The following is a 26,383-nucleotide window of genomic DNA, read 5'->3' on the forward strand; positions in this document are numbered from 1 at the left end:
CACACTGATATTTAATGTTTTTGGCTTGGGAGAGGAATATATATACACTTGATTCATTCAACAGCAGTTTTTTAAATGTGGATATTAATATCTACTTAGAACATATAAAGCTTTAACTTTTAAAATTCTTCTAGAAGCTGAAGGAAAAGAAAACATGTCTGTTAAAATTAGTAAAATTTCTTTTAGGCACATGCAGAATATATTCCCATGATAATGGGTTTTTCTGAATTCCCAGAGCAGATTTTTAAAGAGAAACAGAACAGGATTTTTAAACTGGCTTTATAACGTTGTCTTTTTTGAGTCTCATTTTCATAAAAAGATAAATGCAGAAATGATTTTGAAATTACATGTGATTAGCTTTATACAAAAGGGGACAAAGTCTTCCACACAAATCTTTCTTGGAAACATTTTTGCAAGTTATTCAGACAATAAGTTTCATTCTCAATCAAATGTATAGTTTAATGTGTCAAGTACACTGTATATCTGTATTAAAGTCAGCTGGTACTTTAAGAAGAGTAATCTTAAATAGCACCTTTTCTTCCTTTTTTTTTTTTTAATTGAAATATCCCTTTGAATAGTTTTCTTTCTCACTGCTTAACTGTTAGAGGTGTGTATGTCATCTTGGGGCATTCAACTAGCTTTGTAAAACAGAATGGTATTTTTATTTTATAGTTAGTAAGTTGAAAAGTGAGTCAGAAAATATAGATTGGCTTTGTCAGTAAAAGTAATCTTTCAGTTTTGCCATATCTTATATTTGAATTACTAACAGTTCATTTAAGTTTTACAATTAATCTGTTACAGTTCTCCATTTAATTTTAAGGATTTTAAAAAAGAAAGCTAGAATAAAGAGCAAAGATCTAGCTTCTTTAGTATGTCCAGTTTCAGATATAAAGTAGGAATTCTATATTGTGTTTCATCAGGAACAATACAGTTTAACCCACAGGCACTGTTAATGACAAATACTCAGAATCTATAGTTAAAAATAATTTATATACCACTTGAACTTAAGTTTTCAAACTTTGTAGGGTTCCGTAAGTAGACTGTTACGTTTATAGGTTTAGCCTTTTTTTCACTATTAAGCTCCTATCTCAACACGTTTCAAGTAGAAAATACATAGTAAAAAGAATTACTAAAAATGGCAGCTGTAGTCACTTCGGAGTTTGAATTGTTAAAGGACTGAAACCAAATATGGAACCTTTTAGTTTTAAGGGGATTTCTTTTTTCACAATGCAACAAGGAACTGAAAATAAAATTACAGTGAAGGTGTATTTGCCATTTTAATTATTTGTTCAACTTGTCCCTCCCCCTGCCCCCCAATCTCTAAATTAGTACACACAAAAACTTTAATTCTAAAGGACCTGTTTCCTTAGGGAAATGTGGAGATCCCTGTTAAACTTTATGCCTCAGAGTTAAGTAAAGGGATTGTGGGTATCATTGGCTTCTGAACTCCGGAGCAGAAGACATGCACCTGTTCTGGGGGTGGTAGGGACCCGGCTGAACATACCTATTTCTCTCTCTGATTGCTAGTCCATTCCACAACTATTTGGGGCTTCACAAAATACCAGGACTTTATCAGAGAGCTCAAGTCAGAGTGAGATTTGAAAGATTATTATATAGGACTCACCCCAGCTAAGTTTGCATGCTCCCTTCTATTAAAGAAGAGATATCAAGAGGTTTCCTGTCTTGGCACTACTCAGCAGCAGCTGTGACTATCCGCTCACTTGACATCTGGCGAAATTGTAGTTTCTGATGGAGGAACATTTGAAGTTGAAACCTGTCACTGAAACATTTGGTATACAGTTTTCAGACACACTAGAAACCAGTGATAGACTACCTAACTTTTGTCAAAAGAAACTGGGTAAAGAATTAAGGTTATGTCAGCAAGGGAAGTCTGGTTAAGATAATTTCAATCAAGGCTTTCCAGGTAAAGATTCTCTCAGTTTCTTTTGGAAATGTCCTTCAGCAACAGAATGAAGCCTAAATTTAAAAGACAAAGACAACATGTTTAAAAATCACATAAAAGTGAGGAAACAGCAAAGTTGGTAGTAATTTGGAGAAAGTCAAGGAAGACAGGACGTTTATCATATTGTTTCCTCGTCTGCTTTCCTCACTGAATCTCTATGAGTGCTTATTAAATGCTTTCAATACAGTATAATTAAATGTATGAACATAGCTGTCTTGACCCTCCAGGAATCCTGAAACCTGAAATGCCGGGTATATAAAAGCTGGACTAAAGGGGAAAACATTTGACTTTAAGGTTGTACTGACAGTAATGTATTTATCAGATTACACAGTGTCCTATATGAGATTTTTCTCGACCGTCGAAGCCCAGGCGACTCCATCGTAAAAGTTTGCTTGTCTCGCCGCACTTGGACCGGGTTCCTGGGCGCGTGGGGCTCCCTCCGGGTTCGGTCTGTAAAACTCCCTGACCTCCTGGCGGACTCCTGTGCCTATAGGGTGTGACCCTCGACGGCGCACTGCTCCCGCGGCCGCCGGGCGAGCTCCGCACGTCGGGGAAACAGCACAGGCTGAGCTCCCCGGTGGACTGTGACCGCGCACGGGGCGCCCAAGCACCGCGCCCTGACGTCACGCCCGGGACCGCCGTTGCGCGAGAGGGCTGCGTTCCGGTTCCGGTCGGTTGCCCGGGAGACGCGGGTACACAGAGAGACCTGGCTCCCGTCGGAGTCCGAGCGGTCGCCACGGTCGCCCCCTCCGCGGACTCTCAGGCCGGGCGCGGACGAGCCGGGCGCCGCCGAGTTGGTGGCGAGGGCGCCATGAGTCAGAGGCAGGTGCTGCAAGGTAGGTCCGGGCGCCCCGACGGGGGACGGCGGGGCCCAGGGGCCGCGGGCGGTGCGCTCCAGCGTGTCTCTCCCCGCAGTGTTCGAGCAGTACCAGAAAGCCCGGACCCAATTCGTGCAGATGGTGGCGGAGCTGGCGACCAGACCGCAGAACATCGAGACACTGCAAAACGCGGGTGAGCCCTCACCTCGCACTCGCGTCGCTCCACGCCCCTGACCTCGCCTCGCCCGTCGCCCCGCACCCCGGCCCCGCGTCCCTTGGTGCCGCGGCTTCGCCCCGCGCCTCCATTCCTAGTCTCCCTGGGTCCTTGGCCCTGCTTCGCCCCTCACCCCGTATCCCCGGCCCCTCGTCGCCCAGTGTCCCCGGGCTTCTCCTCGCCCCGGGTCCCCGTCGCCCCGCTCCCCAGCCGGCTGAGCTGTTGGGGAGCGGCAGGATGGGGACAGGAGGACAGCGTCCCTAAATTCCTCCAATCCACCGCGGAGGCTGTAGAAGCGTTCGATCTCTTTAGCGGGTCAAGTTTCCAGATTGGTGTGAGAGGGACCCGACGTCCCTATTTCCATCTTTATCGCAACCAAACAAATGTCAGGTTGTCTGAATCTACCCTAATCAGACCCATTTTATCCGGATGCCCTGCCTTTGATCACCTTCGACTTGACTTTCTCACACCAAAGGAATTCCAGAGCAGTTGACCCGTTATTTCTTGTCTTGCATTAGCGAAAGAGCAAAGATATGCTTGAATATTTTCCAAGAGATTCCAAGTAGGCAGAGACCTAGCTTTGAGAAATCCTTGTGGTGCTGTTATTCCACGTCTCGATCCGAACTCATGTACACTCTACAGGAAGAGGAAGAGTGTATGCCTGTGTGTGTGATTTGCTTCTTATCTTTTAACATAAACAGAGAAGAAAATGGTGGTACCCTCCCCTCGTCTCTGTCTCTGATTAAGGATGATTCCACCACCATCTGAAGGTAGAATTTTATTGCTACTGTGTCATGAGAAATCTTCAATTTATGGGATGTGATCTTTAAAACTCATTAAATTAACACGGATTTGAAGAAAATTCAGAACATATTTCGGGGCAAGAATGTTTAGACATACTGTTTACTCTGTGTTTCTTTGAAGGGAATTACTACTGCACCTAGCTGGCAATTTCTTCTGTCACTGGGAGGGATTCTGGTGTTTATTATTGCATGTTTTTATTTTGGGAGGGGGATGTATTTAGAATAGGGAAAGTGTATTTTATAATCATTTAAAAAAACTTAATTTTGAGATATTTGTAGATTTACATGCTGTGGTAAGAAATAATATAGAGAGCTAGTGTACCTCAAAACTGTAGTATATCGCAACCAGAATATTGGTAAAAATCCAACAGTTTTTCAGTTTTCCTTGTACTTTAAGTGTATGTGTGCTTTTAGTTCTATACAATTTTATACCGTGTGTATCGATCACCACTATTGTCAAGATACTACTTTAATCACCACAAGGATCCCTTGTGATGCATTTTTATAGCCACACCTATCTCCCTCTTGTTCCTAATGCTGGGCAACCATTAATCTGTTCTCCATTTTGAAAATTTCAGAATTTATAGTCTTTTGCTCTACCGTTGTTTCATGTGAATTCATCTTCTTTGTTCTGCACGTGTGTGTGTGCTTGTATGCATGCACGTATACTCCTCACAGTGCCCAGAACAGTGCTGGACACACAGAGTTTCATATATACTGACCATGTTAACTTCATTAGAGCATATTACATTTTTTGAATGCGCTTATTTTTGGATTTTTTTACCTTTCAGTCCTACTCAATGGCCTTCGTGAATGGACACTTGCTATTTACAAATATTTAATTTTCTGGACAGTATGTATACAGCTAAACTAAAACATGATTTCTTAAAAAGGGAAAATGATTGACATTCTTTTATAAATTTGATACTGAAATATGGATGTACAGATAACTCTTAAGATACAGAATATCATGTTTTAGTGTAATAGTGACAGATTATCTCTTCCCATAAGTATACAATGTAGAATATATTGTGAAATTTAATCAATCCAAACAGGCTAAGTCATCACCAAAGTATAAGTGACTTAGATATGGCATTCTTAAATAGCCACCTATTTCCACTTATGGTCTGGCTTATGAAGGAATGGAATACAAAAGGAATATAACTTAATGTTTTGAAGTTATCTGCACTTGCCTAATATCTTGATGGAATGGTAAGATTTTTCTTTCCCCTGAGGAACTTATTTTAATGTATTTCATATTATCTAAATTCAACTTAAGCTCCCCTTTAATAACTTTAAATAGGGACAGATGAGTATTCCAATATATTTATTCTTTTAATTTAAAAAAACCCCTGTAAGCTTTGTTATGAAAACTTCTCTTAATAGTCAACTTAACCATTTAAATGGTTTATTTTTAAAACATCACCATGGATTTAAAAATGCTTTTGAATGAGCCACAATATGTGTACATAAAGTATATATTTTGATCAAGCTTTTTTTTTTTTTTCAGTCAAGTGACTTCATTTTGGTATCATAAGATACCAGTGCATTTTATTCCTGACTTTGACATGCTGTCTACATACCTGGGAGGGTTTTGTTTTCTCACTTGTCTTCCCTAATAAACTGTTTAAATACATATGTATCATAGATCCAAAATAATGTGAAAAAAAGTTTCCATATAGGTATCATGATAAATCAGTAGTTTACTGGTTTAGAATTTTTAAATTCATTCAGTGTGAAAGGAATCTTAAAGGTGAAAGTTATCAATGAAGTTTTATTTCATTTAAAATCTCTGATCTTTCTCATTGTGTTTTTGATGTGCTAATGAGAGAATCTGCTCTATTAAATATGTCCAAAGTAATTATAAAACAAAGTGTTGCAAGATATCTTCTTCAGAGTATTTGGACAAAAATAAGTTTGAGTTCCAATCAAAATTGTTACTAGAAAGAACTGTGTACAATGTGTCTGTAACCTAGAGGTTTTTTTTTTTCCTCACTGAGATTTTGTTCTTTCTAAGTCAAAAGGACATACATGAAAACATTAAAAAGTTTAATGTTTGTTATAAAACCTCTTTATGCTCCCTCAAACCCTATATGTTTGAGCCATTACATCTTGCAGCTATTTAAAAATGAATTTGGATATTTCACCTCTTTGAATAATAACACATGACTTCAGTGGTAGTGATAATACGTCGTTACTTGTACCAACTGTGGAATCTCAGCAATTGGAGGTGGTTGTTTAATTACAAAATATAAGAAAGGTGTTTTGTGGTATATTGGAGTACCAGGCCACTCTTTGGTTGTTTAGAAGGTCTTTTAAAATAAGCCAGTAAAAGCCTGAAGAACATGATTTTTAAACTGCTTAGCTGCACGAAATAAACTTCTTCTGAAGCAGCTATTTATATAAGAAAAGTGGGGGTAAAGTTTAAAATAATACTTTGTAATATTTTGCTTGTAACCTATATATAGCCAAACAGTAAACATGGCAAATCATAGTTATGCACATTTTCAGAAGAGTAGGAATAGAAAAGTTTGCCTATCACTTTAAATATGCACCTGTATGAAGCTAATTTCCAAATTGAGGCAATTTATTTGGTTCATAATTCAAGAAAATAAGTAATATATGTTGACATAAAATGATTTTAAATTGCATGTGTCTGGGGCAGGGTGAAAATCTTCATATTAATGATCTAGAACTTCAATTTGCTATGAGAAGGAAAAGCCTGTAGTAAACATTTATAATGTATTTAAAACACATCCTGGGAGGTACATGTACAATACCGAGATTCTCCTACAAAAACTATTGTTCCAAAGGATATTAGAACTGAAAAGATAATTAGTAAAGCAACTTCAGAAAACTTAAGCAATTATGCCATTTAAATTTGATGTATTTGCCAATATAAAAGGAGCCTTATACTTCTGAATGTATGATAATTAATTCAAAGCACTGACTTTTTCTTTAAGGATAGGGTAGGGATAGAGGCCTTTTTTTTTTTCTTTCTTTCTTCTTTTTTTCCCCAAATACTTAAGTGGAAAATGTTCCAGGGAGCTATAAAAATTCTGAATTTTTATGCACCTACCAATATGTCCTAAAAACAAGATTTTTCAGAATTTTATTCTGTGTCCCAAATCGTTGTTCCTACATGGACATTTATCTGTTTTGTTATCTAAGCATTGGTACATAAGTAGAAAATAATGCAACCAGGGCTGGGATCTCACTGTTTTCTTAGGAAGAGTTTGATGACTAAAAAGAAAAATCCAAGCTGTAGATAAACCTGTAAGAGTGGGTTTTTGAAATGGCAGATTGTGGGGTTACATTTCAATGTCATAGATTAAATGTTTTTGAAAAGTTATTTTAGTGTTTCCTAAAAGCACTTTACATTCGTTGAATGTTTTTTCAAGACCTTTGCTCCTCTGACTACTAGAACCTTTTCCTACACTTCTTTGCCTGGTTAATTCCTACTCATTCTTTATGGCTCTGTTCAGATGTAGATTCCTCAGGGAAACCTTCCTTGAGCCCTCCCAGCGGGTTGAGTTTATTGATTTATCTTTCCCTGCTTCTAATAGTTCTCTTTCATAGTCCTTATCACAACTGTAATGGTTTAGTTTCTGCTTTCTCTACCAGATGTAAACTTCATGCCTAGCATAATGCTTAGCATAGAGCAGATGTTCAACATGTTTAAATAGAATGAAGGAAGGAGTAATTATTTTTCTAAGTGTTTTCACATCTCTTAGAAGATTAGATTCTTATAACAGCTCAGGTAAGTAGAGTAGGTATCTTGTTCACTGTGGTTAAAGCCCAAAGAAGGTTGGATAATTGCCCTCATCACAAAGTGAGTTAGTGGCCAAACTGGGACTAGGACCTGTTTCTTAATTGCTGTCTGACCTTGTGCTCTTTCTGTGTTACCTCAGAGGTATCAGGAAACTATTCCTAGATGTTCTAGGAGTTCCAGATAAACCTCAGTGTTAACTGTTAAAACAAGTCATCTATTTAGGCCTTTGGGTACCAGTGACTGTCCAGTAATTGTGCATAACTGCTTTTGAGGTCTCGTTGAGTACCATTATGGGATCTTGAGTGGAGGCCCAGATGCAGAGGACTAACTTTAATTGGTAACTACCTGGAGGTTTGAGGGAGTGGAAGTTGTATTTAGGGCTTAAACTGGCCTCAGAGCTCTAGAAGACCTTTTGGTTTCCTCTGGCTTCTAAGGAAAGTCTTATCAAACCAGAAGCTCTTTAAAATCACCTGGGGGAAAAAAAAAATTAAAATCACCTGGGGAAAGTGTGTAATCCACTGGAAGTTGAGAACCAATAGAGTACTTGAGAGAGTTGTTGGACTGAGACCTGCTGTTATCAGGAAGGGTGCCCAGGAGACTTCCTCAGGGCCCAGGGAGGCCAGCTGCCCTGGGATTGACTGCCTGCTCTCCTGGGTGTTTTGAGAACATGTGAGGTAGAGTACAGTGAAGAGGGAGGCCCTTGATATTTGTTGGTTCGTTGATGTGAGTGTATACTCAACGCTTCCCTTTGTTCTTTATTTAATCACACTTGGTGTGAAGGGCTTTTCTTCCATGTTCATTGGGGGCAGAACTTTGGGATTTCTACTGAGTAGATTTACTGGCCCTAGGAGAAATCCAGGGCCATACCTTGAGAAAACAAATTGGCCTTGTCTTGTAGTGGGTGGAATGGCCCATTTGAACACAATTCAGACTTCCCTAATTTTCAAAGTGAAGTATTGGTTTTGCCATACACCCCAGTTTTCTATTATAAGGGTGGCTCAATTTGAAATTTATTGTTTATTCAAGTTCTGTTAAAAAATCTAGGTGAAAACAAATAATATTTGTGCTTGTGTATGTGTGCATGTGTCTCCAAAGGAAATGATCTCTCTCCACTTTTCCATATATTCTGAGTTGTATCTCTGTGTCAAGTTAGAATCACTATTATATTATGTAAGTAGACTAGATTACATTAGTTTTCTATAAAAATGTCTTTGTAGAATTAGTCTAATAACTCTAAAAGTCCCTCTTTTTTTTTTGAGGGCTTATTTAAAAATAGATACTTAGACTTTCCCACAACTTTAAAAACCTATCATTGAAGATGTCCATTTTGCTGTTAAATTTTTTAATACAAAGATATACTCTTTTATTCAACCCATCTTTTATTAACTATTATGTTTCAAGTCAGGCCTAGGTATGATTTCAGGAAAAAAAAATTTGTTCCTGCTTCCTTTTATTTCACAAAGTGGTTCTCATTCTACTTTTGCTGCCACAAAACTCAGTGCTATGTTCAGAGTTCAGCTGTAGCAACTATCACTATATTTCTGATTTAAAAAATACCAGCCCCCGGCTCCACTCCATGGCTCTTAATTATTAACTTTGTATCCATATCTTTTAGAGTAAACTGTCTCAAAAAAAAGTAAACTAGGTAGAGTATGATTAAAACAAAGAATTTCATCTGAAGATAGATTTTTGAACTGATTGCCTTCCAAAAGTTTCCTCTTCAAATATTACCCATGAAACCTCTTGGAGCAGACAGTCCTTTTAGAACTGTCCTCTTTATTCTCTATACTGACCCCATTCCTAAACATTCCAATCTTCTCCAGGAAGATGGGTGTAATAGGTATATATTGTAAAAGAGAAAACACATTGACAGAAGAAGACAGAACTAATTTAAAATTTGCAGCTCTCTAGAAGACTTTAAATTAAAATAGAATTATATGTATGTGGGGTGGTTTTAGGTGAGGGGATAGTTTAAATGACTCATTTGAGTTCCTTAAAGCTTTATGAATTTATAATAATGACACTTATGTACCTGACCTCGTGTACCTAACAAAAGAACTATGAACACTTTATCCATTTTGTTATTTTAACTAAAATTTACCTAAAAAGAGAAAACTGCACATTAATTTTCAGAGTTTGTTCGTTCATCATTCAACAAACATTTACTGAGTGTCCAAGTGCCAGATGCATGCTTAGATGCTGATCATGCAAAAATTGAAGGCATAGACTCTGCCCGTAAGGAACTTACTTGCTAATGGTGAGATATATAAATACATACTTTTTGATAAGTGTCTGATATATAGACATACGGAACACATATGAAGGGTACCAATCAGGTTTTAGGAATGAGGAGTGCTGGTCATGGGAGACTTTTAGGAGGAGGTGTTATCTGTACTTAATTTCTTAGGAGTTAGCTAGATGAAGAAATGGGAGAGGAAAACTGCATTTGGGTAGAGGGAACATTATGTGCAAAGGCAAATAGGCAAGAGAAAAGATGGTACTTGATAGAAAAGGCAGATGTTTAGGTATGGCTTGAACTTCTTGGGGTAATAGGACAAGAGAGAGGCAAGTCAGTGGCTGGAGAGGAAAACAGCCCTAATTATGAAGGACCTCATCTGAAGTTTGGATTTATCCTAAAACCTTTGAAAAACCTTTGAAAAGTTTTAACTAGAGGGATGGAGGGATTCATTTTGTGTTTTAGGGAGATGATTTTCACAGTAGTGTGGAGAATAGATTGGAGGGGATTGAAACAGGATCGGGAAGACCAGGTATCCATTTTTGCTATAGCAGTCATGCTGGATAAGAGGTCTGTCGGACTTGTGACTTAGTAGAAGGGGGCTGGCAGGGGCAGGTGAGGAGAGAGAGGAGTTCAAAATGACTCCAAGGAAAACTGTAATTCGAAAAGATACATGTACCCTAGTGTTCACAGCAGCATTATTCACAATAGCCAATGCATGGAAGCAACCTAAATGTCCATAGACAGATGAATGGGTAAAGAAGATGTGGTATATATATACAATGGAATATTACTCAGGCATAAAAAAAGAATGAAATAATGCCATTTGCAGCAACATGGATGGACCTGGAGATTATCATACTAAGTGAAGTAAGCCAGACAGAAAGACAAATACCATATGATACAACTTATATGTGGAATCTAAAATACGATACAAATGAACTCATTTACAAAACTACAAAACAGAAACAGACTCACAGACATAGAAAACAAATTTATGGTTACCAAAGAAGAAAGAGGGTGGAGGAGGGATAAATTAGTTTGGGATTAACAGATACAAACTACTATATATAAAATAGATAAACAACAAGGTCCTACTGTATAGCACAGGGATACACACACACACACACACACACACACACACACACACACATCTGAATCACTTTGCTGTATACTAGAAACTAACACGACATTGTAAATTAAGTATAGTTCAATAAAATTGTTTTTAAACATTGTTACAGCTGTCCACCTGGCAGAGGGTCCAGTACAACATAGGCACTCAATAAATGTTGAAACAGCTTTGGAATGGCAAACTTGTTGCCTGATGAAAGGCAGTCCTTCATGCTTTCACAATAAAATGACTTTTAGAAAGAAACAAAGAAACAAAATGACTCCAAGGCTTCTGGTTACTTAGGCAAATTAGCACTCTTCATTAATGGAGAAGGGATACAAACAGCTCAGGGGAAATGGCGATTTCACTCTGTAACAGTGCTGGGGTTGAAGTCTGTCTGGGAGATCTATGTGCCAGTGACTCTGGTAAGCAGTTTGGATAGATAGGGCTCTGGGGCTCAGGAGAGAGATCTGAAATGAAAATAAAGGCTTGGATATGTGGAACTTACATGTTCATTTGGAAACTATGTTAAAAGCCCATTTTATATTTCTTCACGTTAACTATAAACACGTAAGTTCTAATCATTTTTAACTGAAGTATCATGTAAATTGAACTTGCCATAACTTTTATGCTCTACATACTCACTCAGTATAAATCTCCCATATAGATGGTGGGGGCAGTGACCTAGTCAAGAGTCACAGTTGCACTGGACAAATCAGTGGAATTTCGGTTTAATACAGTAATCATGGAAGAGACCTACAGTAACGTTAATGGCAGAATCATGTGAATTCAAGAGATGGTATGCATTCTAAACCTAGCACAGAGGCCAGTTTTCATTGGTAAATGGGGCGACTGACATTGGAGAAATAGGAGGGCATAGACTCCCGAGCTATAAATAGCATCTACCTGGTAGGATTGTAATGAGGATTAATGGGTTAATATTTGTAGATTTTTTTTTAGAGGAGTGCCTGGAGATGCTCTAGAAGTATATGTTAAATAAGTGAGTACATACTGTGCTTCCTTGCCCTCTTAGAAGAGTTGCTACCAGTGAGAGGGTCAGTGATCTCTGTCTCATCTTCCTCTCACCCCTCCCCACTCAACAGTGATATGTCAGGTGTGGTAGTCCTTCACTCACAAATGACTGAATTGACAGTGAATCACCAAACAAAATTCAGAGGATACTGAAGTTAATGAGAATAAATTTAAAAGGAGAAAATATATTACCCTTGATCATAAGAGTTTCTTGAATCATTTATGATTACAGTTGAATTTTATGTAAAAAAGACTATATATACATTTTGTGATTCATTCTGACCATTTAAATAAATTATAAGGATCTTTGTGTGTTGTAAGGGATATAACACCTAAAATCATAATTGACTTTATAGTTATGGCAGTGAAAAAGTGTTTCACAGAAAGCAAGACAAATAGATATGTGATACCAAAATTTACTAATTCTTTTTTTTTTTTTTTTTTGCGGTACGCGGGCCTCTCACCGCTGTGGCCTCTCCCGTTGCGGAGCTCAGGCTCCGGACGCGCAGGCTCAGCGGCCATGGCCCACGGGCCCAGCCACTCGGCGGCACGTGGGATCTTCCCGGACCAGAGCACGAACCCGGGCCCCCTGCATCGGCAGGCGGACTCTCAACCACTGCGCCACCAGGGAAGCCCATAATTGACTTTATAGTTATGGCAGTGAAAAAGTGTTTCACAGAAAGCAAGACAAATAGATATGTGATACCAAAATTTACTAATTCTTAATCAAATGAAAGAGTAGTGGCCAGAGGTATATAATCATAGAGGATGAAAGAAATCAAATCAAGGCCTGAAAATTCTTCTCTAAAGAAAAGCAAGGGAGGAACACAAATATTTTCAAGTGAAAAATGACCAGTGAAGGAAAACGAGAACATGCTTTAAAACTCATCAGTGTCATAAAACTTGCTTCAGTAAAAATATAGACATGTAAATGTAATAACTTGTTAAAGAAATAAAAAAAACTAAAATCAGAGTAAAGCTGATGAGTGTAATTGGAATTACTCTGTGATAGGAGAGTAGGTAGTGCTTGTAATAGTAAAATCCAAGTGGATAGTGGTCTCTAGAGTCAAGACCACAAAGTGTTTCAGTAAGAGTTAGATGTGCGTTCAGAACTGTGCTAGGTAATTTGAGAAATAGAAGAAAAGTGTAAAACATAAGCACTGCTCTAGAGATGTTCATTATTATACTGAGGAGGTAAGATTTATTCACATAAAATAGAGAACCACATAAATATCGAGGATGGCTACTGTGCTTTGCACAACTTCGGGAGTGCCATTTATATCATGGTCTATGTGAATGGCGTCCCCTGGATTTGTGCAGTATGCAGCCTGCCCAGCCACACATGGTGGGCCTGGGAATTATTCAAAGTCTTCATTTCCATTTATTTACTTCCCTGAGAATGAGTAGTGCAAACAATAAAGCTCCCCATAGCTTCCCATTTCTCTTAGAACAACATCACAGAAATCTTCATTTAACCTATAGCTAAACTTATCTGGCCCCAACCAACCTCTCCAGCTTTATCCCTTGCCGCGTCACCCCTCCCACTTTACATTTCAGACCAGTATAGATTTATCATGGCTTCTTCAACAGTCTGCAACAATCATGCATCCCTTGTCCAAGCCAGAAACTGGGAAGTATCAGTGATTCCTCCGTCTTCTTTACAATAATCAGTTTGTCTTTTAAATATCTCCTTAGACCTTTCACTTTTCTCTTTCCCTTTTGCCATTACTGTACTCCAGGCTATCTTCACATCTGGCCTAGGTTCCTATAATAGCTTCCTAAGTGGTCTTCTCTCTTTTCATCCTTTCTCCCCAGTGTAATCTGAGATGCTTCAGTACAAAGTGCAAATCTGATCTGTCACTGCACTGACATTAATGCTCAGATTAAATTTAGAATACTTAAAACAGTTCACTGGACCCTTCAGGACTTTTGTCTCTCTCTGTTCATCTCAGCCTTCTTTCTCCAACTCCTCTCTCCTCTCTTGTACTAAAGTCAAACTGTATTCTCAGTTTTGTCATCATATCAAACTCTTTTTGGTTCTGAGCTTCATTTATACAGTTTCTTCTGGTTGGAGTTCTCTCCAATCCCTACGCCTTCCAAATTTTTTCAGCAGAAAATCTGCCTGAGAGCCTTCAGATCTCAATTTAGATGTCAGTTAGCCTTTGCACCTTCCCTGTGTCCCTCAAAGCCTGGGTTAGATGCTCTACTGTGTTTTTGCAAAGCATCCTCTATTCCTTTAGTTGCACACATCATAATGTGTTGTTTATCTCTCATGACCCCTTTATGAGTTCCTTGAGGTCAGGGACAATTGTGTTTTAACACGTTGTAGATTCTTAATATTTCTTAAATGAATGGTGAATGAGCTATTCATTCCATAGTAATTGTAAAATACATCGTAGAAAAGGCTCAATCTGTGGGGCCGTGCAACCTTAAGTATTTCTCCATTACAGTGTAAGGTACTGATTGATTAATGAGTCATCTATGTTAATAATAATAAAATGTTGATGAAAAATATGGTCAACATAGGGAATTGATTCCTTTAGAGCACTTTTATTTATCAGGCATCCAACTGGTGTTTATTTTGTCCTAGATAATCTTCCTAGCACTTTAGAAATTTTAGCTCATTTTAATTCTCACAACAGCTTTATAAGGTGGTCCTAGAATTTGTCACCATTTTACAAATGAGGAAACTGAGACACAGAGTGGTTAAGTAATCTCGCTGAGGCCCCACAGCCAGGAAGTGGCAGAGCCCAGATTTGAACCCAAACAATCTCCCTCCAGATACATGCTATTAACCACCTCAGTCTTTTGTCTCTCAGCATAGGCAGTGATGTACCAAGTAGGGCAAGATTCCTTCTATTTCTAAAGCACGAAGTTTCTTTCATATTTTAATTGGGCCCCAACAGAATGTCTGAGTAACGTTGACGTTGATGGTTAAGGGTGAATCCTTTGCTGAGTATTGGTTAACTGTATGCAGAAATCACTTCTTCCAAAACTTGAATGAACTGTAGTAGCAGTTTCATAGTAAATGGATACATGGAAAGTAGTTTTAGATTAAAATAAAACGTATTGTTTGAGTTTAAAATTTTAAAGCTTTGTAAAATTTATAACAAATCTTTAACATATTTTATGTTTGTGATAATTTTGAATAAAATTGGAAAGTAAAAAATATTCATTTTAAGTCTAAGAAACAAGGAGGGGCCTCAAAGTACACTATCAAGAGAGTGAAAAGACGGCTCACAGAATGGAAGAAAATGTTTGCAAAGCATATATTTGATAAGAGCTTAATATTTAGAATATATAAAGAACTATAACCGCCACCAACAAAATATCCACTTCAAAACTGTGCAGAAGAGGGCTTCCCTAGTGGCACAGTGGTTGAGAGTCTGCCTGCCGATGCAGGGGACATGGGTTCGTGCCCCGGTCCGGGAAGATCCCACATGCCGTGGAGCAGCTGGGCCCGTGAGCCATGGCCGCTGAGCCTGCGCGTCCGGAGTCTGTGCTCCGCAACGGGAGAGGCCACAACAGTGAGAGGCCCGCGTACCGCAAAAAAAAAAAAAAAAAAAAAAAAAAAAATGTGCAGAAGATTTAAATCAATTATATTTCTTCAAAGAAGATAAACAAATAGACAATAAACACATGAAAAGTAGCTCAATATCACTAGTCATTGGAAAATGCAAATTAAACCATAGTGAGATACCCCTTCACACCCATCAGGATGGCTGTTATAAACAACAACAAAATATTAGTGAGGATGTGGGGAAATTGGAACTCTTGTAATTTGCTGGTGGGAATGTAAAAGGGTGCCGTCACTGTGGAAACAGTTTGGTGGTTCCTCAAAAAGTTAAGCATAGAATTATCATTTAGTCCAGCAATTCCGCTCCCAGGTATATACTCAAAAGAATTGAAAGCAGGGACTCAAATGGATACGTGTACACCACTGTTCCCAGCAGCATTATTCACAATAACCTAAAGGTGGAAACAACCCAAATGTCCATCAACACATGAATAGACAAACAAAATGTATATACATACAATGGAATATTATTCAGTCTTAAAAAGGAATGAAATTTTGATACATGCTGCAATAGAGATGACTCTTAAAAACATTATGCTAAGTGAAAGAAGCCAGATGAAAAAGGACAAATGTTGTATGCTTCCACTTATATGAAGTATCTAAAATAGGCAAAATAATAGAGACAGAAAACAGAATAGAAACTGTCACAAGCTGGGGGTAGGGGGAAATGGGGAGTTATTGTTTAATTGGTATAGAGTGTCTGTTAGGAATGATGAATAAGTTCTGGAAATGACAGTAGTGATGGTTGCACAACATTATGACTGTACTTAATGCCACTGAATTGTACACTTTAAATGGTTAAAATGATCAATTTAATGCTATGTATATTTTACCACAATTAAAACAACAAAACAAAAAAGTAACCAGGGCAACCAGAAATCTTTACTATGACTTAAATGAACCCAAAGAATTGTTTTTAATGGAACAAAGTTGAGATGTTAAATATCTTTATAAAACACCTCAGATTGAAGTAATATCTATATAAATTATGCACATGTAATATGAGAATGTTAGTTATTTTTTTTGTCTTTAGAAATGTTTGACCTTTTTTTCCTGACTTACATATGCAATTGGCATGCAAAATTAAAGTGATTAGGGCTATGTTGTATTAAAAGGAATTAAGGGAAAGAGTTGTGATTATTTTGAGGCTATTCTATAATCTCTTCCACTAGATTATTAGTTTTTTGAGAGCATGAACTGCCTTTACTCATGTATGAGGTCCTATTTCTTGCCACTCGGTAAACCTTGATCTATTTTTTGAATGAATGATTAGCGAGGGTAGGATTAGCGAGGTTGTTTTTTGCAAAACTGGATTACAATGTAAGTATTAGAAGCAGTGTCTCCAGTATGGCACTGGAACAAGAAATACAGAAAAGAAACTCAAAGCTATAAAGTTGGGGGTGGGGAAGATTGTAAAGATTGTAAAGATTTAGCCTGTAGGTTAAATTTCAGAAACATTTTCACACCATTTAATCAATTTATATAGAGAAAACAGAATTGTTTTATAGATATTAGAGTATAATACAGGAATAATTTTTACTATTAGATATAATATTGGATTGGCCAAAAAGTTTGTTTGGGTTTTTCTGTTAGATGTTATGGAAAAACGCAAACGAACTTTTTGGCCAACCCAATATTAGCTAGTATGTGTTGGCTCCTTCAGTGGAGACCCTAATGAGTCATTAGCTGCTCACTAGAGACCTTGTCTATCAAATATTGTAGCGGTAATTCCGACTGTTGTAACTTATGGACTCTACATTTTCATGCATTCACTCACCAAGGATCAATCACCATGAATTCCTAATGGACAGACAAGTAAGGAAAATTTTCTTTTTATGTTATATATGCTTCTCTTTCCTTCCTTCTCTCCCTCCCTCCTTTCCTTCCTCGCTTCCTCAGTTCCTTTTGCATCATTATCTGTATATCTAGGACAAACCTGCAATTAGAGTAATAAAGTATGCTTAGCCTATGTAAGAGATAAAAACATGTCCCTGGGGACTGAGGACTATGAAGCACTAAGAGGCAATTCAAGGACTAGAAATTTGGGGCAATATTTTCTCTAATAAGAATGACCTTATTATTTTTTTTTAAGATTTTTTTTTTGATGTGGACCATTTTTATTTTGTTTATTTATTTTTAAAAATTTATTTATTTATTTTTGGCTGCATTGGGTCTTTGTTGCTGGGTGCGGGCTTTCTCTAGTTGCAGCGAGCAGGGGCTCCTCTTCGTTGTGGTGTGCGGGCTTCTCATTGCGGTGGCTTCTCTTGTTGCAGAGCACGGACTTTAGGCGCACGGGCTTTGATAGTTGTGGCACGAGGGCTCAGTAGTTGTGGCGCATGGGCTTAGTTGCTGACGTGGACCATTTTTAAAGTCTTTATTGAATTTGTTACAATATTGCTTATGTTTTGTTTTGGTTTTTTGGCTGCGAGGCATGTGGGATCTTAGCTCCCCGACCAGAGATCAAATCCGCACCCCCCCGCATTGGAAGGCAAAGTCTTAACCACTGGACTGCCAGGGAGGCCCCAGAATGACCTTATTTAAACAGATATTTTAAATGGAAACTTTAGCTTTTACTTTTATATTCAGAGATTTAAAATTTTTCAAAATTCTTACTGTCTGAACAAAGGAATATGATAGACCAGAAACATCTGCATAGAAGTCTAACTTTGATTTTGAATACTGGAATAGAAGGAAAGGAATTGTGTGTCATTTTATTGACCTTATTTTTCCGGGGCCAGATGCAGTAGAAAAAGGGAGGAGAAAATATACAAAGCAGAAAATTCCTTTGAGTATATGGACAAGTGAAATACATCTTTGGGGGTAGAATATCTTATTGCTAAAATGGCAAACTGAAAATATCCAACATTGGGAGACTTGTGGTGTGTTAGCTAAATATAGTAACTAATAATACATAATAATATAATAAGAAATATTATAAACTTAGATAAATTCATTCTTTAAATTCGTAACATAAAAGTTCAGAGTTCTTGCAGTTTAATTCAAAATTCTAGGTTGAATAACCCAGTATGGATTGATTTTCCATTTATATTTCAAAAGACAATAAGCCACTGCCTTCACATAATTATATCAAGTGAGGAGAAAAGGAAATACTCGAATCATCAGGGAAAAATAATATGAAACATATTTGTGATTCTCTTAAAACTATTCTGAGCATCCTCATTAATGTATTTATTATGAAACTTTAAATATATGTTAACAAATTTAGCTTTTCTTTTTTAGAGTATTGACTTGTTTTATTTAAAATGGTGCATATTCATTATAAAAAATATTAAGTTATACTCAAGAACAAAAACAAAAAAACCAACCCAATTAAAAAATGGGCAAAGGACTTAAATGGACAGTTCAACAAAGAAGATGTACAAATGACCAATAAGCACATTCACCATCACTGGTGATAGGGAAATAAAAATCAAACCACAAGGACATACCACTTCAAACCTATTAGGATGGTTATTCTAAAAAAAAATAACAAGCGTTGGTGAGGATGGGGAGAAATTTAAACACTTGTACTTTGCTGGTGGGAGTGTAAAATGATGTAGCCGCTGTGGAAAGCAGTTTAATGGTTCAATGGTGTGATGATTACACACCATTGTAAATGTATTTAATGCCTCTGAATTGTACATCCCAAAATGGTAAAAATGGTAATTTTTATGTTATGTATATTTTACCACTGTTAAAAAACTTAAATTGAGTAATAAAGCAACTACAAAGAAGAATCAACAAATTGTTTTAGATTCAACTTTCTAGAAGGAACCCATGTTAACGTTTGGTAGTCATTCTAATACCTTATTCTGTGCATTAAACTTTTTGTTGTGAGATATTACAGAAATTATCTCTATAAAAAAGTATAGAGAATAATATAAGCAACACTGATGCACATGGACATGCTGATTTGTTTAACATGAGCTGTGGCCTAGGCCTGAGGAGGGGCCTAGGCACACTTTGTGTGCCTGCAAAGTTAACCAGCCTGAGTGGGATGCAGACTTGCAACGGTGGCCTTCTGTAAAATGATCTAACCAAACCAACTTAGATGTAAAAATGATCACTAAAGGAAATTGGGAACTGCGAAAAGCCACAGGTCTCATCATTAAATGTTTCTGTGATAAGCATCATTATTCTCTGCTTATGTTATTTGGTAGTACCATTTATCTTACTTTGGTCTAATCCTATATGTTATTGTAAATGTTTTCCTTTTCTTTCTATTTCACATGTTTCTGGATATAACATTATAAAAGAATATTGGTAGTATGTATTTGCTTTTATAGGTCACTGGGGTATGTTTTTAAAGAAAAGATGTAATAACATCAAGTTGAATAGCCTGCTGTAAATTAAGTTTAGCAAGTCAAATTTCTAAACTTGTTCTAGTTTGAACTCTCGTCATTACCTTTTTTGTAATCTTAGACTAAAACACTGTCATTAAAGTACAAATAACAGTTGACTATTTTGCATATTTTATAGTAAGGCAAAGTTAATACAGAGTTGGAAGTATCCAGTAAAATGGCCCAAATGCAATCATGTTTCCCCACCTCCTCAATTTTCCATACATGTTACTTATTTAGTAAGTATCAAAAAAGAATGTCTGAATTGCTAACCTTGCTCCACCATTGTGTGAGAATTTCCCTAACCTTTCTCAGCCTCCATTTCCACATCTATAAAATAGACATGATAATAGGGCTTACTTCCTAGGTTTGTTATGAGAGTTCAGTGAATTAATATGGAAAATAAGTTCTTAAAACAATGCATGCACAAAATAACCTATAATATAAGCTACTTTTATTATTGTTGTTATGATGGTATTCCTACTATGTATTCAAGCCTAGAATGAATATTATGAGAGCTAGTATTGTGATTTATTTATTTGGAGATAATGTCAGAAATCTGAATTTGCAGCCCTTTATGAACGGGAGGCCCTAGCCAAATGGCCCTCCTAGCTCACCTAGCCCTGAAGTAAAGTTCAGTTGGAATCAGAGAAAAAAACATCGGAAGACTTGATTGAGAGGAAAGGACTGAACTGAGCCCTGAAAGATAGGATGTGCAAAGGCTGTGTGGGAGGGACCCAGCTCCCCAGCACCTGCCTCCCTGCCATGTGCTAGGTAGGCATTCTACTCTGTGCTTTACAACCTCTCTCTGCGTTCGTGACGTCACGCAGCTAGTGTTTGCCAAATCAGGGATTTAAACTCTGGTTCTCCAAAGCCTTTCTTATTTCCATGCTAAGCTGCTACTTTGATAATTACAGGTTGTATTATTCTGTGCCTTAGCCAGTTAGATGCTGCTTGATATCCCATTAGTTTTTAGTGCATGATTTTGTTGTTGTTGTTTTACTGATATATTCCCCTGAATTTTCCTATCTGCGTATATGCTGAATGGTATGCTTGCCTTTTAATTTCAAATTTGCTGATTTCTGTTTTCTCATAACTTAGGTGTAATGTCTTTGCTGAGGCCTCTTCTTCTGGATGTGGTCCCAACAATTCAACAGACTGCTGCTTTGGCTCTGGGGAGACTGGCTAATTATAATGATGACCTAGCAGAAGCAGTAGTGAAGGGCAACATTCTTCCACAGCTTGTTTATTCACTGGCAGAACAGAATGTAAGAATTTTTAAAAACTAAGTTATATGTTTTTTTGTTTGTTTGTTTTGGATTTAAAAAAAAATTGATAGTTTGGGTACAGTTGCAAGTTTGTAGGCATAGAATTATTAGGATGTTAATACAACCTTCAATTCTTTGAACTGCATGTAATAATACTTTTAGGGTATTTTACTTTGGGGCTGATAGGCAGCTTTTCTCCATTACTGTTAATATAAGGAGAAAACATATTATAATTTTTAATGGAATTATGCATAAAGCAGTATTTCTCAGCATGGGTTTATTCAAGTTATAGGATCAGTCTTAGAAAGGTGTATGGAGCCCTGGGCAAATAAGTTATATACAATGGTGAAATCTGGTTAATGGACAATGTAAGAGACAGCTTTGAAGCAAGGGGAAGAGAAGCATCCAAAAGGAAGGAGAATACATGTAATGGAAGGTTTGCCAAAGCGTTTTTTTCCAAGTATGAAAGCATGTCAGCCCTTTTAAGGGCCATATAAGAGCGCCTCCATTGTTTTTTTCATCCTGTCTGGTTCCCTCTATGTTTCTAACAATAGTTAAGGATCTTCCTCTACATAGGGTCTTGACTGTTCATTCCATCCTGCTAGTTTATCATAACCTAGGGATGTATCTTTCTTGACATGTCTTTAAGATTAAATTCTTATTTGTTGTAACCAAAGGACAAACAATACAATTTTTAAAAATGGGGGCGGGGCTTCCCTGGTGGCGCAGTTGTTAAGAATCTGCCTGCCAGTGTAGGGAACACGGGTTTGAGCCCTGGTCCGGGAAGATCCCACATGCCGCGGAGCAACTAAACCTGTGCGCCACAACTACTGAGCCTGCGCTCTAGAGCCCGTGAGCCACAACTACTGACCCTGTGTGCCTAGAGACCGTGCTCTGCAACAAGAGAAGCCACTGCAATGAGAAGCCTGTGCACCGCAATAAAGAGTAGCCCCTGCTCGCCACAACTAGAGGAAGCCCGCGTGCAGCCATGAAGACCCAATGCAGCCAAAAATAAATAAAATCAAATCTTAAAAAAAACACACCAAGCATAATGAGATAGCACTGTACCTACTAGGATGGCCATAAAAAAGAAGAGAAGGAAAAAAAGGAAAATAATAATAAAAGTGTTAGTGAAGGTGTGGAGAAGTTTTGTAAAATCGTGCAGCTGCTGTGGAAAACGGTTTGGCACTTCCTCAGCAAGTTAAACATAATCACCATATGACCCAGCAGTTCTCCTCCTAGTTATGTTTCTGAAGGAATTGAAAACAGGTGTTCAAACAAAACTTGTGCACAAATGTTCATAGCAGCATTATCCACGATAGCCAAAAGAATGACTAGATAAACAAAATGTTGTGTATCCATACAATGGAATATTATCAGTTCATAACAAGGGATGAAATCATGATATATTCTACAACATGGGTGAACCTTGAAAGCTTTGTGCTAACAGAAAGAAGCCAGGCAAAGCTACATATTGTATGATTCCATTTATATGAAATAGCCAGGATATGCAGATCCATCGAGATGGAAGCAGATGAATGGTTACCAGAGGCTGGGGGGGAGGAGGGAGTGAGAAGTGGCTGCTTAGCATGTGGGAGGTTTCTTGTCGGAGTGATGAAAATATTCTGGAACTAGATAGGTGTGGTTGCACAACATTGTGAATGCGCTAAATGCCATTGAATTGTACACTTTAACATGATTAAAATAGTAAATTTTATGTTATGTGTATTTACCAAAAAAAATCCTAATTGTTTAAAAATGTGCCTTATTTTTTGAGATTGGAGAGTAATTTGCTAATAACTGTCTTATCCCTAGGAGGAGTTACAGAAATTTTATTTTTCTTGTAGGCATTCCTTCTATCATCAAATGCTTGGACTCACCTCCTTCTCTGAGGGCAGGGCCTGTGTTTGGTGTCTCACATAGAAGGTTCTCAACAGAAGTTTTCTAAGTGTGAATGAGTACCCATTAGCTGTAAAGAGACAAAAAGTACTAGGGCAGAGGTGAGGAGAAAGTGAGAATGTGAAGCATCATTCACAGGCTTCTCTCTCCTTCCCCTACCAGGCCTTTAGCCGTTTCTCACAGGAGAGTTAATATCTTCTTTATGAGGTACAAAGTCCTCTGGTTTTGCTTTTCCTTCCTTTTTTTTTTTCTTTTTTTTTTTAAAGGGTAATTCTTTTGGTGAAGAATTCTGGGAGAGAAGAGAGTTAGGGATTTGGAATGAGATCAGAGAGTGATATTCTAGGCACTGTAGTTAGTATTGACTATTGATGCCCAGTAAAGTGTGAATTTGAAAATTCTGCAATATAAAAAGTCAAATTAGCTTAAGGTAATGACAAGAAATGTGTCACCGTTATTTTTCCACAATTATGAGAAAATAATCTATGGGAAGCTACTCTAAAACTATTCTAATTTTTATAATAAAGTAGGAGATTTTTGGTTACTGACATGTAAAATTAGACTTTATAACAAATATCTTAATGCCTGTATATGTTGACATTTAAGAAACTAAAGAAATATATCAAGTCAAAACATCATTACTAACATAGCATATTTCTTATCTTGTCAATATATGCTGATTTTGGAGATATAATATTTTAAAGTATACTTGATGTATTTTCTCTCACATAATTTTTTATTGAATCTTAATATTTTAGCCTGCATAAATAGAATGCTTTCAAAACAGATGCTATAGTCATCTAGTCGCTTTTTTTTGTAGTCACTGTAAAGAAATAGAAACTTAGAATCTAAAATAGGGCATTAATTGGGCTCTATTAATGAAAGATAGAGTTAGGAGACTGTTACTGTGTCATTATGCTAACCATAAAACAGGGAGTGTTATAGCCAAATACTTCCTCTACATCTAATTTTTTTTTTTAGCAATATGAAGAAAAACAGGTTAGTCTTGTGTTTCAGTTTTATTTCTTAATCTGATAAAATTTACACGTAGAACATATTATAAGTATGAAGTATTACTTGAAATTCACATAATGGTAAGTCATTTATATCTTTGTAAAAAAACATTTCTAAGAAGGGATAAATAACAACGCACTGTCGGGCTGGTTTATTTGCCAGGAGGAGTTTTAAAATGTATCATGAATATTTTGCCTTTATGTTTATCTGATGATTGCTAAGGGAGCCTCAGAACATAGTTGTTATTTCAGGATAACGTGGGACACCAGAAAGGTTAGTTGAGGTCATGCTTAGAGACTGAGGGCAAGTAAAGGAAACGAATTTGTTAGGTGACAGTTTAGTTGCATGCGCTAACAATCTAAGAGTTCCCATAGGGCAAACAAATACCTTTCACTGTAATGCACAAACATGAAATCTCATTATTTTATGAATTTGTAGGAAATATAATGTTTATATTTTATTTTATACAATTTCCAAATGCATGTTTCAGAGTAAAACATTTGAAATGTATTTTAAGGCTTAAATCCTTTCAGTTCAGTTAACTGAACAAAAGCAATGGGGGAAACATCAAAAAATCAAAATGATATTGCAGGATGTTTTTCATCTCTTATATTTAATAGCTGTTGAGCTTTTTTTCTTAGTTTTATTTTTTATTTTACTTATTTATTTTTTGAGCTTTTTTTTTTAATATATCAATGTCATTTTAATGTTGGTTTTGGTCTATTTTAACTTTTAGCTCAATTCACTTTGAGTTTTGTCTATTTATCCCTGTAGCGTTTTTACAAGAAAGCAGCTGCCTTTGTGTTACGAGCAGTTGGTAAACATTCTCCCCAACTAGCTCAGGCGATAGTGGATTGTGGAGCACTGGATACACTGGTGATATGCTTGGAAGATTTTGACCCTGGAGTCAAAGAGGCTGCAGCCTGGGCACTTGGCTATATTGCAAGACATAATGCAGGTAATGGGCCTTATTATAAAATAGGATTGTTAAAGTTTAGATTAATTAGGTAAATCTGGTTTTGCTTAGTAAACCATAGATATGAGAGGTCTTTTTTTTTTAATTTTTAATTTTTGGCTGCATTGGGTCTTTGGTGTGGTGCGTGGGCTTTCTCTAGTTGTGGCGAGAGGGAGCTACTCTTCATTGTGGTGCTCGGGCTTCTCATCGCGGTGGCTTCTCTTGTTGCAGAGCATGGGCTCTAGAGCACAGGCTCAGTAGTTGTGGCTCGTGGGCTCTAGGGCTCTAGAGCGCAGGCTCAGTAGTTGTGGCGCACAGGCTTAGTTGCTCCGCGCCATGTGGGATCTTCCTGGACCAGGGCTCGAACCTGTGTCCCCTGCATTGGCAGGCAGATTCCCAACCACTGTGCCACCAGGGAAGTCCCAGATATGACGTCTTAATGATATTTCTATATATTATGGGAGATAAGTTTCGAATGATGGCCAAGTTGTTTGGATCACAAATTCACCAAAAAACCTATACATTTCAGTCTTTATGTTAGTTAGCAAAAGAAAAATTTGAAGACAGAAAGGGAATCAGGGGGATGTGGGGAGAATGAGATATTGATTAGATTCAAGGACCTTGGTAAATCGGTTCCGTTACAAAATTGTTTGAGTTTGTCACCCCTCAGGGGACATTGGGTCTTCACTCTCGCTTATGGTAGGGTGTTCCAAGCCAGCCAGGAGCCATGTTGTATGAGTGAATATTGTTGAAAAGATATGGGCATGGTAACTTGCTAGAACATATTTGTATTCAGCCCATAATCGTCAGGAAGGAGGAGAAAGAGAAGGAGCACCTTTTCTTCTAAACTGAGCTCAATGAAGCCATCAAGAAGGGGCCAGGGGCTTCCCTGGTGGTGCAGTGGTTGAGAGTCCACCTGCCAATGCAGGGGACACGGGTTCGTGCCCCGGTCCGGTAAGATCCCACATGCCGCGGAGCGGCTGGGCCCGTGAGCCATGGCCGCTGGGCCTGAGCGTCCGGAGCCTGTGCTCCGCAACGGGAGAGGCCACAACAGTGAGAGGCCCGCGTACCGCAAAAAAAAATAAAAAAGAAAAAGAAGGGGCCTGGGCCTCTTGTGTGAAGGTTGTGCTGACACACCTGCTCAGTAAAAAATACATAGGGAACAAAATTGCTCCCACCACTTTACAGAAGTTGCTAAATAGTATGAACAAATAACACAACAAGAAAATAACAGTTTTAAGACAAACATATGTAAAAGTGTAAACTTTTCTGGTGATCAAAGAACTGCATATTAAAACATCAGTGAAAGTATCTTTTCCTACCTGTTATTATTTGGGGGGAAAAAAGAGTAAAGCAGAAATATAACCAAGTGGTTAAGAGCATT

The 26,383-nt window shown here is 37.6% G+C and overlaps 1 protein-coding gene across 2 annotated transcripts in view; it reads left to right on the forward strand.

The window, feature by feature from the left end:
* The first annotated feature begins 2,670 nt into the window (after positions 1-2,670).
* Positions 2,671-26,383, forward strand: part of SPAG6 (sperm associated antigen 6) — a 73,744-nt gene continuing 50,031 nt past the window's right edge. For both annotated transcript variants that reach the window (XM_067703268.1, XM_067703353.1), the window contains exons 1-4: positions 2,671-2,799; positions 2,879-2,974; positions 20,968-21,134; positions 24,819-25,002. In XM_067703268.1, the coding sequence (XP_067559369.1) occupies positions 2,775-2,799; positions 2,879-2,974; positions 20,968-21,134; positions 24,819-25,002 (472 nt within the window). In that variant the 5' untranslated portion in view covers positions 2,671-2,774. The remainder of the gene's footprint in view (positions 2,800-2,878; positions 2,975-20,967; positions 21,135-24,818; positions 25,003-26,383) is intronic.

The sequence above is a fragment of the Pseudorca crassidens genome, chromosome 1 (assembly GCF_039906515.1).
Source record: "Pseudorca crassidens isolate mPseCra1 chromosome 1, mPseCra1.hap1, whole genome shotgun sequence".
In the NCBI taxonomy this organism is placed as follows: domain Eukaryota; kingdom Metazoa; phylum Chordata; class Mammalia; order Artiodactyla; family Delphinidae; genus Pseudorca; species Pseudorca crassidens.